The 14,454-nt window shown below is 37.2% G+C and overlaps 1 protein-coding gene across 1 annotated transcript in view; it reads right to left on the bottom strand.

The window, feature by feature from the left end:
• LOC306849359 (solute carrier family 12 member 2-like) overlaps positions 1–14,454 on the bottom strand; it is a gene marked incomplete at its 5' end in the record, with an annotated part of 29,521 nt that overhangs the window by 7,365 nt on the left and 7,702 nt on the right. The window contains 12 exons of the mRNA XM_079384317.1: positions 802–913; positions 985–1,084; positions 3,848–4,003; positions 4,108–4,209; positions 4,298–4,421; positions 9,236–9,343; positions 11,397–11,548; positions 11,628–11,712; positions 12,482–12,609; positions 12,708–12,816; positions 13,391–13,501; positions 13,739–13,878. Coding sequence (XP_079240443.1) covers positions 802–913; positions 985–1,084; positions 3,848–4,003; positions 4,108–4,209; positions 4,298–4,421; positions 9,236–9,343; positions 11,397–11,548; positions 11,628–11,712; positions 12,482–12,609; positions 12,708–12,816; positions 13,391–13,501; positions 13,739–13,878 — 1,427 coding nt within the window. The remainder of the gene's footprint in view (positions 1–801; positions 914–984; positions 1,085–3,847; positions 4,004–4,107; positions 4,210–4,297; positions 4,422–9,235; positions 9,344–11,396; positions 11,549–11,627; positions 11,713–12,481; positions 12,610–12,707; positions 12,817–13,390; positions 13,502–13,738; positions 13,879–14,454) is intronic.

The raw sequence follows: 14,454 nt of genomic DNA, 5'->3' as shown, positions 1-14,454 counted from the left end.
TTTTAAGCCCAAATTTAAGACTTTTTAAGACCTTTTTTAAGATAAAATTAACACAGTATAAGTGGGGTAGTGCAATGTCTATAGTAACATACTAAACTGTAAAATGACTGTAAAAACCATGAGTTACAGTTCAGATACAAGTTTTCACAAAACAAAAAGTTTTATAAAATGATACACTTCACATTTCAGTCTTTAAACCATTTTAAGAGTCAAAAGTATTAATTATTATATTGATTTAAACAAGTATTATCAATAAAAACATAAATACATTTTACTGTTCAGATTTTTACAATTCATTATCTTCTTATTGATCCACCAGTTCATATTTACAGCTCTGTGTGTTTGCAGGGTTAAAACATGGGTGGATTTTCACATTGGTCTGAACAAAAACAGCAGATTGAAAATGCACATTAATTCTCTGCCAGCAGGTGGCACTTTCGGAACGGCAGAAATTTAACTGTTTTCCCGGTAATGGCTATACACAAAGCAGTGCAGCACCAGACTTTGAAACATGCAGCGCTTGTGTTTATTCAATGAAATCATAGCCTTTTGAAGTTTAATCGTCACATTGAGCCATATCGCAATTCTGGTCTTTCCGTACCACAATTCAATTTAAGATGAAATCATAATTAACTCTCTTGTACAATTTAAGACTTTTTATGGCCTTAAATTTGATACAACTAAATTTAAGACTTTTAAAGGACCTGCGGGAACCCTGAAGAACAAGTGCATGTTTGGTTGTATAACTAACTGCTCATAACTGCAAAGATAATGTGTCAAATGTTCATTGAAATTACATACTGTGCGCACGTGGCCACAGACCATCAAGCCCACGTCTTTGGTGAAAGCGTGCACTAGATACAGCAGCGCCGGTCTTGAGTTTGGGTATCCGGACATTAAGAGACACTGAGGCCTGTGCATGGGAAAAATTATTTCAGAGAGGTTTTCGGTGTCTATAGTCACATATGACTGTCAGTGCATCACCTGAAGTTCTTGATATGATCCTCAACCCCCGTGAGATGCAGACTGTGAGTCAGTGCCTTGTTGTACATCAGTGCTTGTGTCGATGAACCCCAGTTCACATCTGCAGCAGAAAGATGCATTTTGCCACTCAGTTATGATTTATGACTTTATAACATAACTGATAACACTTTACAATTCAAATCAACAGTTCATCCAAAAATAAAAATGGGCATCATTTACTCACCCTCATGTTGTTCCAAACCTGTATGAGATGCTTTCTTCCGTGGAAAATAAAAGATGTTTTGAAGAATGTTGGCAACCTAACAGTTGTTGCTAGCTATTGACTTCCATATCAGGGGGAAAAAAAATACTATGGAAGTCATTGGCTACCGGTAACTGTTTGGTTACACTCATTGTTCCAAAATATCTTATTTTGTGTTCAACAGAAGAAAGAAATTCAACACGAGGGTGAGTAAATAGTGATAGAAGTTTCATTGGGGGCTGAACTATGCCTTTATCATGAACTACAATTACATTTATGCATTTGGCAGACGCTTTTATCCAAATTGACTCACGATGCATTCAATATATACATTTTATCAGTTCCATGATCTACAGGAAGGCTACATTAACTTTAGTTAATGAACTAACATGAACAAACAATGAACAACTGGCATTTTAATTAACTAACATGAACAAATACTGTACATATATTAAATGCTGTGAAAATAATATTGCTTATCGTTACTCCATGTCATTTACAGCACTGCATTAGTCGACATGAACTAAAAATTCACCCTATATATTTTCTAAATGCATATTAATCTTATTAAAAATAATTCATATGTGCATTTTTCACTTTTTAAAAAATGCATATTATTGATCTTATTACGAACAATTCATGTGTATATTTTTCACTTTTTAAAAATGCATGTTATCGATCTTATTACTGTCAGAGAGTCACCACAGTCACTGCAGTCTCCACTAACGACACTGACCAGATCCCAATCCCCTGATTTCTAATCACCGCCATCTGTCAGCACTCATCAACAGCACTATATCCCTGCACTCCTCTCGTTCACTCACTGTCTGGTCTCAAACATTCCATGTTGACTAACCTGACCCACTTACCTTTTGTCTACTTACCAGTTGCTCCATTGTTCCTATACCTGTTCTCCACCGCTCCAGTTCTCCACCGTCTCCACGCTCCACCTCTGGATCCCCTTCTCACCCCACGTCATTTCATTTCAGTACCCGCCCTCGTGGACTCGGGATCCTCAGGCAATTTCATCTCACAAGCCCTCCTAAAACAGCTTAATTTACCCCGCCAGAGACAGGCCGAGCTGAAGATCGAGACCATACAGGGAAAACCGCTCGGGCGTGGGCACATCAAGTTCCAGTCTCCGCCCTTCACTCTGCAAGTAGGTTGTCTTCATCAGGAGAGAATTTCCTTTCTGGTACTGGAGGGACCCACCGTCAATATCATCCTGGGACGCCCCTGGCTATCTCAACACTCCCCCGAAGTCAGATGGGATACCAGCGAGATCCTCCGTAAAACTTGCATCCAAAACTGTCTCGCCAACGTCCCTGTACCCCTGGTTAATAACCCGAAGCTCCAAGTTCATTCCACCCTAGTGGACAGCCCCAAACCTCGTGAGGTTCCGACAATCCCATCTGACTACATGGCGTTCCAGGATGTGTTCAGCAAACAGGGAGCCACAAAGTTACCATCGCACCGGCCATGGGATTGTGTCATTGACCTGCTGCCTGGAGCTATACTCCCCAAGGGTCGAGTATACCCCCTGTCCATCCCAGAGCGCAAGGCGATGGAGGATTACATCAAGGAGGCTCTCCAACAACAGTTCATTCATCCTTCCACCTCTCCGGCGGCCTCAAGCTTCTTCTTCGTGGGCAAAAAGGACAGAGGCTTGCGGTCCTGCATCGACTGCCGGACCCTCAATGATCACACTGTCAAGCTCCCTTATCCTCATCCCCTGGTTCCGGCCACCCTCGAGGAACTCCGTGGGGCCCGCATCTTCTCGAAGCTGGACCTGCGAAGCGCCTATAACCTCGTTTGTATCTGGGAAGGCAACGAGTGGAAGATGGTGTTCATTACCCCCTCAAGCCACTATGAATATCAGGTCATGCCGTATGACCTTTCCAACTCTCCGTCCGTCTTCCAGGGGTTTATGAACGAGGTGTTCCAGGAGTTCCTCCACCGGTTTGTCATCGTGTACATAGACGATATCCTGATCTACTCCCGGAACTTGACTGAACATCGCTATCACATGACGCAAGTCCTACGCCAACTCAGGAAACACCACCTCTACCTGAAGCTCGAGAAGTGTGAGTTCCATCGCCCCACGGTCCAGTTCCTCGGCTACATCCTCAGTGCGGATGGGATCCAGATGGACCAGGGGAAGGTCCAAGTCTCAGTCAGTAAAGGAACTGCAACGATTCCTCGGCTTTGCAAATTTCTACCGGAGGTTCATTCTGAACTTCAGTCTCCTCTCAGCCCCCCTTACTTCCATGCTCAACATTACAAATAATTCATATGTGCATTTTTCACTTTTTAAAAATGCATATTATTGATCTTATTACGAACAATTCATATGTGCATTTTTCACTTAAAAAAAATATATTATCAGTCTTATTACGAACAATTCATACATACATTTTTACCTATTAAAAAAGGCATATTATTGATCTTATTGTGAACAAATCATATGTGCATTTTTCTGATTTTTCCAGATTTTTCTTTGTTGATAAACTGCTGCACTTATATGTCAAGATCTGTTCATTCTCAAATTTTATTGTGACAAATGAGACCTTTTGGTAAAGTGTTATCACATAATCATAGAAATTAAGTGAAAACAGAAAAGACCTGGTTTCTTGTAGCTGACGTAGATGTAGAGCGCCAGGACGATGACGTTGGTGAGCAGCGCCGCCCACCAGTTGATCACAAACATCACCACGCAGCACAGCACGGCTCCGGCTAACGACACCCACTTGTTGTAGTATTTGAAACTCGGACGCCACCCTGTTCAGACGGAAATCTGTGAATTACTCACAATACTGTCTGAAACGACCAGTGTCAGTGATCTGAGGAGAAACATCACGCTCATTTTCAGTTTCATCACTTGCCTGGGGAGTTCGCCAGCGATGCGTGGAAGACAGAGAAATTTATCAAGGCATAAGAGGCCAAGAAGAAGTTGGAAATGATGGGAGCGATGATGTTTAACTCAGCTGAAATACCAACACACTGGATTTTAGACACAGTCTCTGTCATTAGCGTATAAGCAGATAAGTCAGCATTGAGTGGAGTGTAATTTACCGATGAGGATGAAGGCCAGGCCGATGATGAAGGTGAGGACGTAAGCACGCAGAGGCTCTTTGTTCTTCCCGTATCCTTTGGCAAACACATGCATTCCAGGGTAGATTTTATCCTTGCACAAGGCCTACAAAACCACACACATTAAACACCTCCATCATCACAAAAGATAACATGAAGAACAGAATGAGGTTTATATGAAACATCATATGCTCTAGGAAACACTGATATACACCACCAGTCAAAAATTATAGAAATTAATACTTTTATTTAGCATGGATGCTTTAAACTGATCATCACTTGAAAGTGATGATAAAGACATTTATAATGTGACAAAAGATTTCTATTTCAGATAAATGCTGTTCTTCTGAACTTTTTATAATCATCAAAAAAACCTGAAAAAATTATACTCTGCTGTTTTCAATGTAATAATAATAATAAATGTTTTTGGAGCAGTAAATCAAAATATGATTTCTGAAGGATCGTGTGACGTTTAAGGGTGTTATATGTCCCTAAAACAAAACGATGATGCTCGCTCACTGATTCACCTGATGATTGCGGAATATATTACTCAAAATACAATTTATCATAGTTAATCACTGCATAAACATCAGAAAGTGCAAGCTTTTGTATCGGGCTCTTATGTTAAAACAGTAAAAATAACTGCAGTGGATGAGAAAATAGTGAAATTACAAAGGAAACGTGTCAAGAAATCAGGCAGGAAAAATGTGCAAATGGGTAATTAATGTGTTTTTGTGTGTTTTTCTTGTGCTCTTCACATTAATTATTACTTATCAGACCACAGAGCTGTTGAAACCAGAGACTCAGCATGCTTCTGTTTTTTTTTTTTTATTAAACTAAATAATCTACACACATAAACAGAGAAATCAACAGATGCATGGAGAATCTCAGATGAAGCCCGTGTGCATTTAGTATACAGACGTTTACTGTAGACAGAGATATATGGTGGAAATAAACCAAATATCCTCCTCAAATTTCCAGAATCAGAATCCTCAATCAGCATATGGGTGCGCACGGGGATGGCCCTAGTTATTCCACTGGGAGTGACTTCACTTTGGACAGTGACTCCAGTGCCTAAGCCTCAGTTCCTTTTTTGGACCAACGAGCCCCTCTTCCACGACAACGCAGAAGAGGAAAAAATGTCGACACGTCATTAGGACATCAAAGGGATCAGCCACAACCATTGACTCAGAGCTTCTCAAAGAGGCGGTAATCAATATTTCTTCTAAAGAACTGTCCGATGATCAAATTGGTGTGTTCTCTAAAGGACTATCATTTGTGCCGAGCAGTGGGGTGTATATGTTTGGCCTTAAAGTGGATCTGTTTAAATGTTTTAGACAGTTGAATTTACGTTACTACTTTTCTAAATCAGCTCCCTGTTCTTTACCTAAGACTGGGTTTAAGTCTAGAAGTACCTTTTGTCATGCGATTCATACTTTCTGTCGGGTGGTGGAACAAGATGTTTTAAAATCATGTGCCGTTTCGAACACGAATTGTGTGCAGAATTTGTCTTTGAATGAGAGAACTGCTTTAAATGAACTTATATCTGATTCGGGCCTGCTTATAAAACCTGCTGAAAAAGGGGGTGCAATTGTGGTACAAGACACGTGTAATTATAAACAAGAGGTCCTTTCTCAATTACAAAATACAAGGTTCTATGTAAAATTATCTCATGGTTCCACTAGAATTGATCAATCTGAAGTATTGTCTTTTCTAAACAATGCCAAAACTAATGGCTGGATATCACAATCAGAATTAGATTTTTTATATTGTAAGCATCCAATTATGCCTGTTTTTTATACTCTTCCGAAAATTCACAAAAGATTGGTTGATCCTCCTGGCCGTCCTATAGTGGCACAAACCAACTCTCTGTTATCGCCTTTATCCCAATATGTGGATTACTTTATTAAACCATTTGTACAGAAATTACCTTCTTATATTAGAGATTCCACAGATTTTATTAACAAGATATCTGAGTTACAAGATTTATCTGATACGGTGTTGTTATTAACTTTGGATATATCTAGTTTGTATACTAACATTACTCATGAAAATGGACTGAATGCCCTAACATACTATCTTGCAGAACGTGATGAGACTTCTTTTCCACCTTCGGACTTTTTAGTCGAGATGGCCTCTTATGTTCTAAAATACAACTATTTTAATTTTGACAAGGACTTTTATCTTCAAGTGAATGGCACGGCGATGGGTTCGATTTTTGCCCCGAATTATGCAAACTTATTCATGGGTTATTTCGAGCACCGCTATGTTTATAATTGTGATGTCAATCCATTTTATTCTCGCATAATGAAATGGTATAGATATATCGATGACGTTTTTTGCATTTTTTGGGAGACCTGGAGGAGGCTCATGATTTTGTGACTGTTTTAAATACTTTTGTAGAGGAACTGGACTTTTCCCTTGAAGTGAGCCCCCTAAAAGTTCATTTTCTGGATATGTGAGCGCTTAAGCAGGAAGGAAAGATGATAACTATGTATACCAAAGAAACGGATCATAACTCTCTTTTATTAGCTACGAGTTTCCATCCATCCTTTTTTACCCAAGAGTCAGTTCTACAGATTATACACAGATTCAGAATTTAATGAAAAGTCGTTGATTATGAAAAATAAATCTTTGGACAGAGGATATCCCACAAAATGGGGATACATTTTATTATTTATTACCATATGCAAAATCTCTTTCTTCCTGTCCTGGCCAAAATGGCAGCACAAAAACAAACACATAAAATTAACAACATTTAGCCCTGCAACCCCTCTCTTTTTAAAAAAGAGATTTTTAAAAACTTTTAAAGAGGGGAGAGTTTCCAGCATTATAACACTCGTTATATATGAGGGAGCAAATAAAGAGAAGGCAGTTTTGCCAAGGTCTGAGTATACTCTCTGAACCTTTTAAAGATGTTTAACAGTAGATATAGTGCTATAATTGCAGGTATAAAAATATAAAAGATTACAGATATAAATTGGTTGTTTACCTGACAATGCCTTAGCAATAAACAACAGCATGTGCATTTTCCTCCTTTGAGACAAAGAGGACCATCCCACCAATTAATAAAGTTGACAATGAGGAGTGCGTGAAGAGGCACTCATCACAAAACATAAAGCAGCATGGAATACACAATCCAGCTTTTTAAGTGCATGCATAGATCAAATCATCATAATCTAACACTGAGAGGAAAAACTTTGTATCATTCTCTGTCTTGCTTCAAAAGGAAAACATTTCTTAAACCCAATTTTGGTCTAAGCTTTTTAAAAGTTTTTCATCCAATCATGCACCGAAATATTTGTAACAATTTACTCTTTCAGTATATTCCCCTTGTAAAGTTACAATAGGGTGATCTGTTTCAATGCAATAATGAGTGAAGAGCATACTTTTTTTTTTTTTTTTAAGTTTAAAACTAATTTTAAGTTGGACAATGACTGAAAAGATTCTTGCAAGAGCTCTATGACTTGATTCACCGAATGTGCTACTGTGTCATCAGCATACAGATGGATGGTTTAGCTCCTGCGTACCTAACTTGTCTTCTACCACGCTACAATGCAACCCGCTCCCTAAGGTTGGTAGTACCTAGGATAGCAAAGTCCACTAAAGGAGGTAGAGCTTTTTCACATTTGGCTCCCAAACTCTGGAATAGCCTTCCTGATAACATTCGGGGTTCAGACACACTCTCTCTGTTTAAATCTAAATTAAAGACACATCTCTTTAGCCAAGCATTCACATAATGCATCTTATAATCTTGTACTGCAGTTATATCTGATCAAATGTACATTATTATTATTCTTTAGCTTGGGTTGAACAAATCATTTTTGCTTAGATGGAACAGCAGCTACGCTAATTATGTCTCTATTTGTTTCTCTGTTGATTAACATCCCGTGGTAACTAGGAATTACAGACGCTTCAGTCTGGATCCAACCCTTAAATGATCTGTACCTTAAATGATGCAACGATTTGTATCGTAAAAAGCTCTATACAAATAAACTTGAATTTGAACTTGAACTTTTTTACCACACTGTAAAAAACAATTCTGTAAAATTTACGGTAAAAAAGGGAAGCTGTATTAAAAATACGGTAACAATATTTTAGGTTTGACGGGTTTAACTTAAATTTACAGTTAAGTACAGTGATTTCATTAACTGATATAATGTTAATATACCAACCTATTGAAGTACTGAAATCTGTTTTGTACCTTTGGAATACACTGATAACTACAGTGGCCGAGAGAGCTCAATGCGCTGCATCTTCAGAAAACACATGCAAATAGAAAAAGCACCAGCAAATCCAGAAAACATCTTCATCAATTTGACACCAGGTGCTGCAAATGCTCACAACACAAAAAAATAAAGAATTTTATTTGCAGCATGTTTCTTTTTTTGGTTGTGTTGTGAGCAATTGCAGCACTGTATTGTAAAATTGACTAAGTTGTTTTCTTAATTTGCAGGTGTTTTTTTCTATTTGCAGCGCATTGAGCTCTCTCGGCCACTGTAGATAACCACCAAATGCAGCTTTTAAATAATAACATATATAGAAGGAGCATTGTGTCATTCACACAAGCACTAAACACCATCATGGTGAGACTCATTAAACTGAAAAATGCATTAAACATTAATTTAACAACATTAGATGTAACATACAACCCTAATAAACATAACTGATAAGAACAAACTAAGAAACATAGTTATTTCAAAGAAAAAACATCAAATTCAAACAAATTTTGAAATGCAGGGAATTCAGGGAACGTCAGTTTACGTTTTTCCCCCATAATTTTTACAGGAACTTACCGTTAACCATTTAACAGGTTTTTACTGTAGCATTTTCACAGTTTTTTACCGTTAAAATCACGATAATTTTTTACAGTGCAAAGTTCAAGAAATGTTTTAAAAGGAGGTTTGTTTGTGTCCTGACCTGGAAGATTTTGGGAGCGCTGACCAGAGACGCCAGCGCCGATGAGAGAGTGGCAGAGAAGATTCCAGCTGTGATGAGTGGCCCGAAGCCGGACACCAAACTCATCGCCTGAAAGATCATTAGCATCACACAGAGCATCAGTAAAGCTGAACGTTTAACACATCTCTTCTCACAAAACATCAGCAGTGTTGGGGGTAACGCATTACAAGTAACGTGAGTTATGTCATTAGATTACTTTCCCTAAGTAACTAGTAATGCATTACTTTTAAATTACAAAGAAATATCTGAGTTACTTTTTCAAATAAGTAACTCCAGTTGCTTTGTTTCCCATGCATTGACTGACAGCTCTGGTGTTGCCATGTTGAGAGAAATCAGGAGTAAGTGCAGAGACGCTGTCTACAAAATGTCAACATGCATTTACTCAAAACAGATCAAATCAATAAAAAAGGGAAATGCAAAAATATCATGCAAGAATTAAATTAGTTAACACAAATGTGTTTAATACAATTTTATTAACCAATGTCTTTACTGCTGACCCTCAATGATCCACTTCAACCATACTAATAAGCAAAAATGACTTTAGTTAAACATAACATTTGTGTTTATTTTTTTTGTGATCAGGAAGAAACTGCTGAAATTTCTTCTCTTGTGTCTTATTCTTCATGTAATCCAGAACGGCAGCACAGCTGAAAGGTCTGTTTGAGCTACTCTACTGTACAGATGTGAATTTACATTTCTTTCAGCCTGAGGCTTATTCATTTGACTTTTGGTGTGAAAGGGCTTTTACATCTGCCAAAATAAAAGTTTATTATATTAAAATCAAACAAGCAAGCCCAGCCAAGATGAGAAACAATAACACAAAAGTAACATAACACATTCATTTCCATACAAAGTACATTTTTGGGGGAGTAACGTTATCCACCTTTTTCTTATGCCCAATGACACTTTCTGCAAAACATGGGAGTAACTTCTGTTTACACTGTAAGCAATCAGCAAAAGGATCGCTCTATGAATGCAATAATAATGAAGTGACATCTTTTTACTCACCCTTCAACCATCGATCATTAAAAGGAAACTTAAAAGTGGATAAGCATTAACAAATTACTTTCAACACACCATGAATAACTCCTAAAGATGCTCCTTCTAACCGCAGCAATATTACAGACGTGTTAAATATCATTATAGTAATATATGCCTATATTTCAGAACAATTACATTTTACAGCATCTGTGTGAAAACAATAGAGATGCAAGGATTTGGGGAGAAAAAAGAAAGATTCTTAATGCATTTCAGATAATTATTTGTATAATTAAATTGGGAGAGCAGACCACAAATGCACAGAATATGTTGTCTTTTTTCTTTTACTTACAGCGGAATACAAAAGAAAGAGGAAAATAATGCAGCGTGCTGAAAAGAGCTATAGATGTTGTTATAGATATTGTCAAATGTAACGTTATTCTCCTGACAGAAAATAGAAAATGAATGAAAATTTACAGCCCATTCAGTCATAATGACAGATAATGATTATTTGCAGTGCAATCTTATGATTTGAAATGATTTGTTGCAGTCTTTTTGAGTGGAACTTCCCCAAACCAGAAGTGCTTCCCATAATTTAAAACGCAGTAGGTTCGTTAGGGAAAAGGTGGATATTGTATTGCATCACTTTTAGAAGTAACTTCCCCAACTCTAAACATCAGCATATGGATTCCAATATGTGACCCTGGACCACAAAACCAGTCATAAGGGTCATTTTTTCATGAAAAAGCTGAATAAATAATCTTTCCATTGATGTATGGTTTGTTATGATAGGACAATATTTGTCTGAGATACAACTATTAGAAAATCTGGAATCTGAGGGTGCAAAAAAATCTAAATATTGAGAAAATCTCCTTTAAAGTTGTTCAAATGAAGTTCTTAGCAATGCATATTACTAATCAAAAATGAAGTTTTGATATATTTATGGTAGGAAATTTACTAAATATCTTCATGGAACATGATCTTAATATCCTAATGATTTTTGTCATAAAAGAGAAATGTATAATTTTGATCCATACAATGTATTGTTGGCTATTGCTACAAATATACCCCAGCGACTTAAGACTGGTTTTGTGCTCCAGGGACACATATAATAATAATAGCCGTGAGCATGTCTGTCACACACCTGGAAGTCGTTCTGAAGGCCGTACTTGCAGCCGCCCTCTTTGCAGATGGAGAAGTCATATCCCAGCGTGCAAGCGGCATCAGTGCAGTTCTCCAGCGAGCCCACTATGGTGTCGTTATCATCGCCTGTGGCATCCCGCACAATACAAGAGCCTAGAAACATGGCAAACCCATTACATCACCTCTGATCCACGAGTGCAGAACAATCAGAGAAAGAACTGCATTGAAATACCGTTCGAGACGGCAACAGCGATGTAAACCACTCCAGTTATGAGGATCGCCAGGAGAGTTCCTTTAGGAATCGCTGACTGCGGATCCTAGAGAGATGAAATCAGCAGTTATGAGATGTGATGACCAACAAAATACAGCAAAACTCAAATACACTCTTGAAAATAAAGCCTCTTTATGGGCATCAATGGTTACATGAAGAGCCTTTAACATTTAAATGAACTAAAGGTTCTTTACAGTATAATGGAAAAAGGTTGATGATTCAGAATGTTCTTCACATTAAGAAAAAATGTGTCCCTGGAGCACATAAGCAGTCATGAGTAACACAGGTATATCTGTAGCAATAGCCAACAATACATTGTATGGATCAAAATTATACATTTCTCATTTATTTATTTTTTTAAACGTTTTTATTTATTTTTTTATGCCTACAATCATTAGGGTATCAAGTAAAGATCATGTTCCATGAAGATATTTAGTAAATTTCCTACTGTAAATAGATCAAAACTTCATTTTTGATTAGTAATATGCATTGCTAAGAACTTCATTTGAACAACTTTAAAGGAGATTTTCTCAATATTTAGATTTTTTTGCTCCCTCAGATTCTAGATTTTCTAATAGTTGTATCTCAGACAAATATTGTCCTATCCTAACAAACCATACATCAATGGAAAGATTATTTATAATCAGCTTTCAGATGATGTATAAATCTCAATTTCATAAAACTGACCCTTATGACTAATTTTGTGGTCCAAGTTCAGAAATGGTTCTTTTTAGAATTGATCCAAAAATGGTCCTTCTATGGTATCACTGTGAAAACAGCCTTTATTTTTAAGCGTGAGAGTAAATGATCCTCACCGCCAGGTCTCCTGATATATTGGCTCCTGCTAGGATTCCTGTGGCGGCCGGGAAGAAGATGGCAAAGGCGGAGAAGAAGGTTTCATCGTCTCTGAAGTCTGGACCCATGTTCTCCATCATTATGGCAGCTTTGAGACAGACAATGACAGAACTTGTCATTGATTTGTTCTTCCAGCACTGATCTTTAATGATTGTCAACGATCGCAGATGAGTAGAGACGACCCACCGTTATAACTGAAGAAGCCTTGAGATTCCTTTGACTTCATGGGGATGACTGATCCGATGAAGTAGTTAAAAATGGCCGCAACAAGAATCACCAATAACACAATCTGAGCCTGTCAAAGACATCATGAGACTTACAACATCTGCAGAACTGCAACACTTTATTTCTGACTAATTTTGTGCTGCTGATTCCAAAAATAGTGTCTGTTTTGTTGGAGAGAGTCACACTTTCTCATTAACTATGATGCATTTCTTAGCATTATTGCTTTTACAGCAATCTATTTGGTGAATTTGTCTTGTATTCTCCCTCAATCAGAAGAAAAACACAACAAACGCATGATTCCTGTCTGAATCTGAAACCCATTGCAACTATTTGATCAATTCTCAGCCCACTTTCACATACATGATATTATTTTATAACTAACCCTGATTTTCTCTTTTTCCACTCCTTTGCAGATTGTAAGTTAAATGATACATTTTGATAATTGCATTAATTGATAAGTGCATTAAAGATTATGTAATTTTAAAACTATTCTCATTTTATGAAAAAACTGCATGATGGAAATTTATGTCTTTGAACTCAGCATCATCAAATTAGGTCATATTAGGCCTTTTCTTGCAAATCAGAAGAATATTTTTAAGATGCAGAGCTATATAACCAGTATGTGAATGTAGGAATATACTGACCTTTGCCTCCCACTCCATTCCAGCGACAGAGATGCCCAGCAGCAAGATGACGGTGAGCGTGCCGACGATCCTGATGTCATTGATCTCATCCGTCATGAGAGCGTCTATACTCTGACAAACACAGAGACAGCAGTGTGCTTACATCATAAAACATTATGAATTAATCTATATAGATGATATATGTCAGTCTGTCACCCTCAAACAATCATAGCAAGCATGTAAATTTTTTTTAAAAACAACGAAAATCAGGTGCATGACCAAAAAACACTAATGCATGAGTCTGATGGAGAAACATGAAGTCTTTCATGCTCATCATCATCCATCCAAGGCCTTTGCGTTCATACTCACATCCAGAAGTTCAACGACAGTTTCTGCAAAACCCACGACATACATGGCCACAGCGACAGCATTGGCAAAGGCAAAGATCAGACCGATGGATCCTCCAAACTCTGGACCCAAACTCCTGGAGATCAGGTAATACGCCCCACCTAAAAACATCCGATCACAGTCACAAACGCTTCACTGTAGAACAAATAGAACCAAAACTATTAGAAGAGAGCTTAGAAATAAAGCAGCAATAACATCAATAAACAAAACAAAACAAAAGAATTTAATAAATTCATATACACTTTCTCACTTCATCATTTAACAGACACTTCATGCAAAAAACCACACACACACACACACAAATCTTTCAAAAAGAAACAAATAAATTATAAACTAAATAAAAAAGTTCAGTATAAATGATTTGCAACACCCCCCCCCCAAAAAAAAATTATAAAACAAACAAAAAATAACAAAAGTTCACTATACATTTTATGCAACATTTTTTCTTCCAAAATGAAACAAATAAATTATCAAATAAATCAGTAAATAAGAAATCATTACACTTTATCTAACATTTTTATAAAAAGAAAAAAAATGTAACAAAATTAAATACAATTAATATGATATATTAAATGATCAAATAAAAAGAGTTCTGAGTAGGAGCACATCAATCACCGAAGTATTATGCATTGAGGATTACAAATAAAAGTCATCTAATTAGCAAACAATTTCATTAT

The sequence above is a fragment of the Barbus barbus genome (assembly GCF_936440315.1).
Source record: "Barbus barbus genome assembly, chromosome: 29".
Classification (NCBI taxonomy): domain Eukaryota; kingdom Metazoa; phylum Chordata; class Actinopteri; order Cypriniformes; family Cyprinidae; genus Barbus; species Barbus barbus.
The sequence above is the reverse complement of the archived record's forward strand: the minus strand, read 5'-3'. Positions and strand labels throughout refer to the sequence as shown.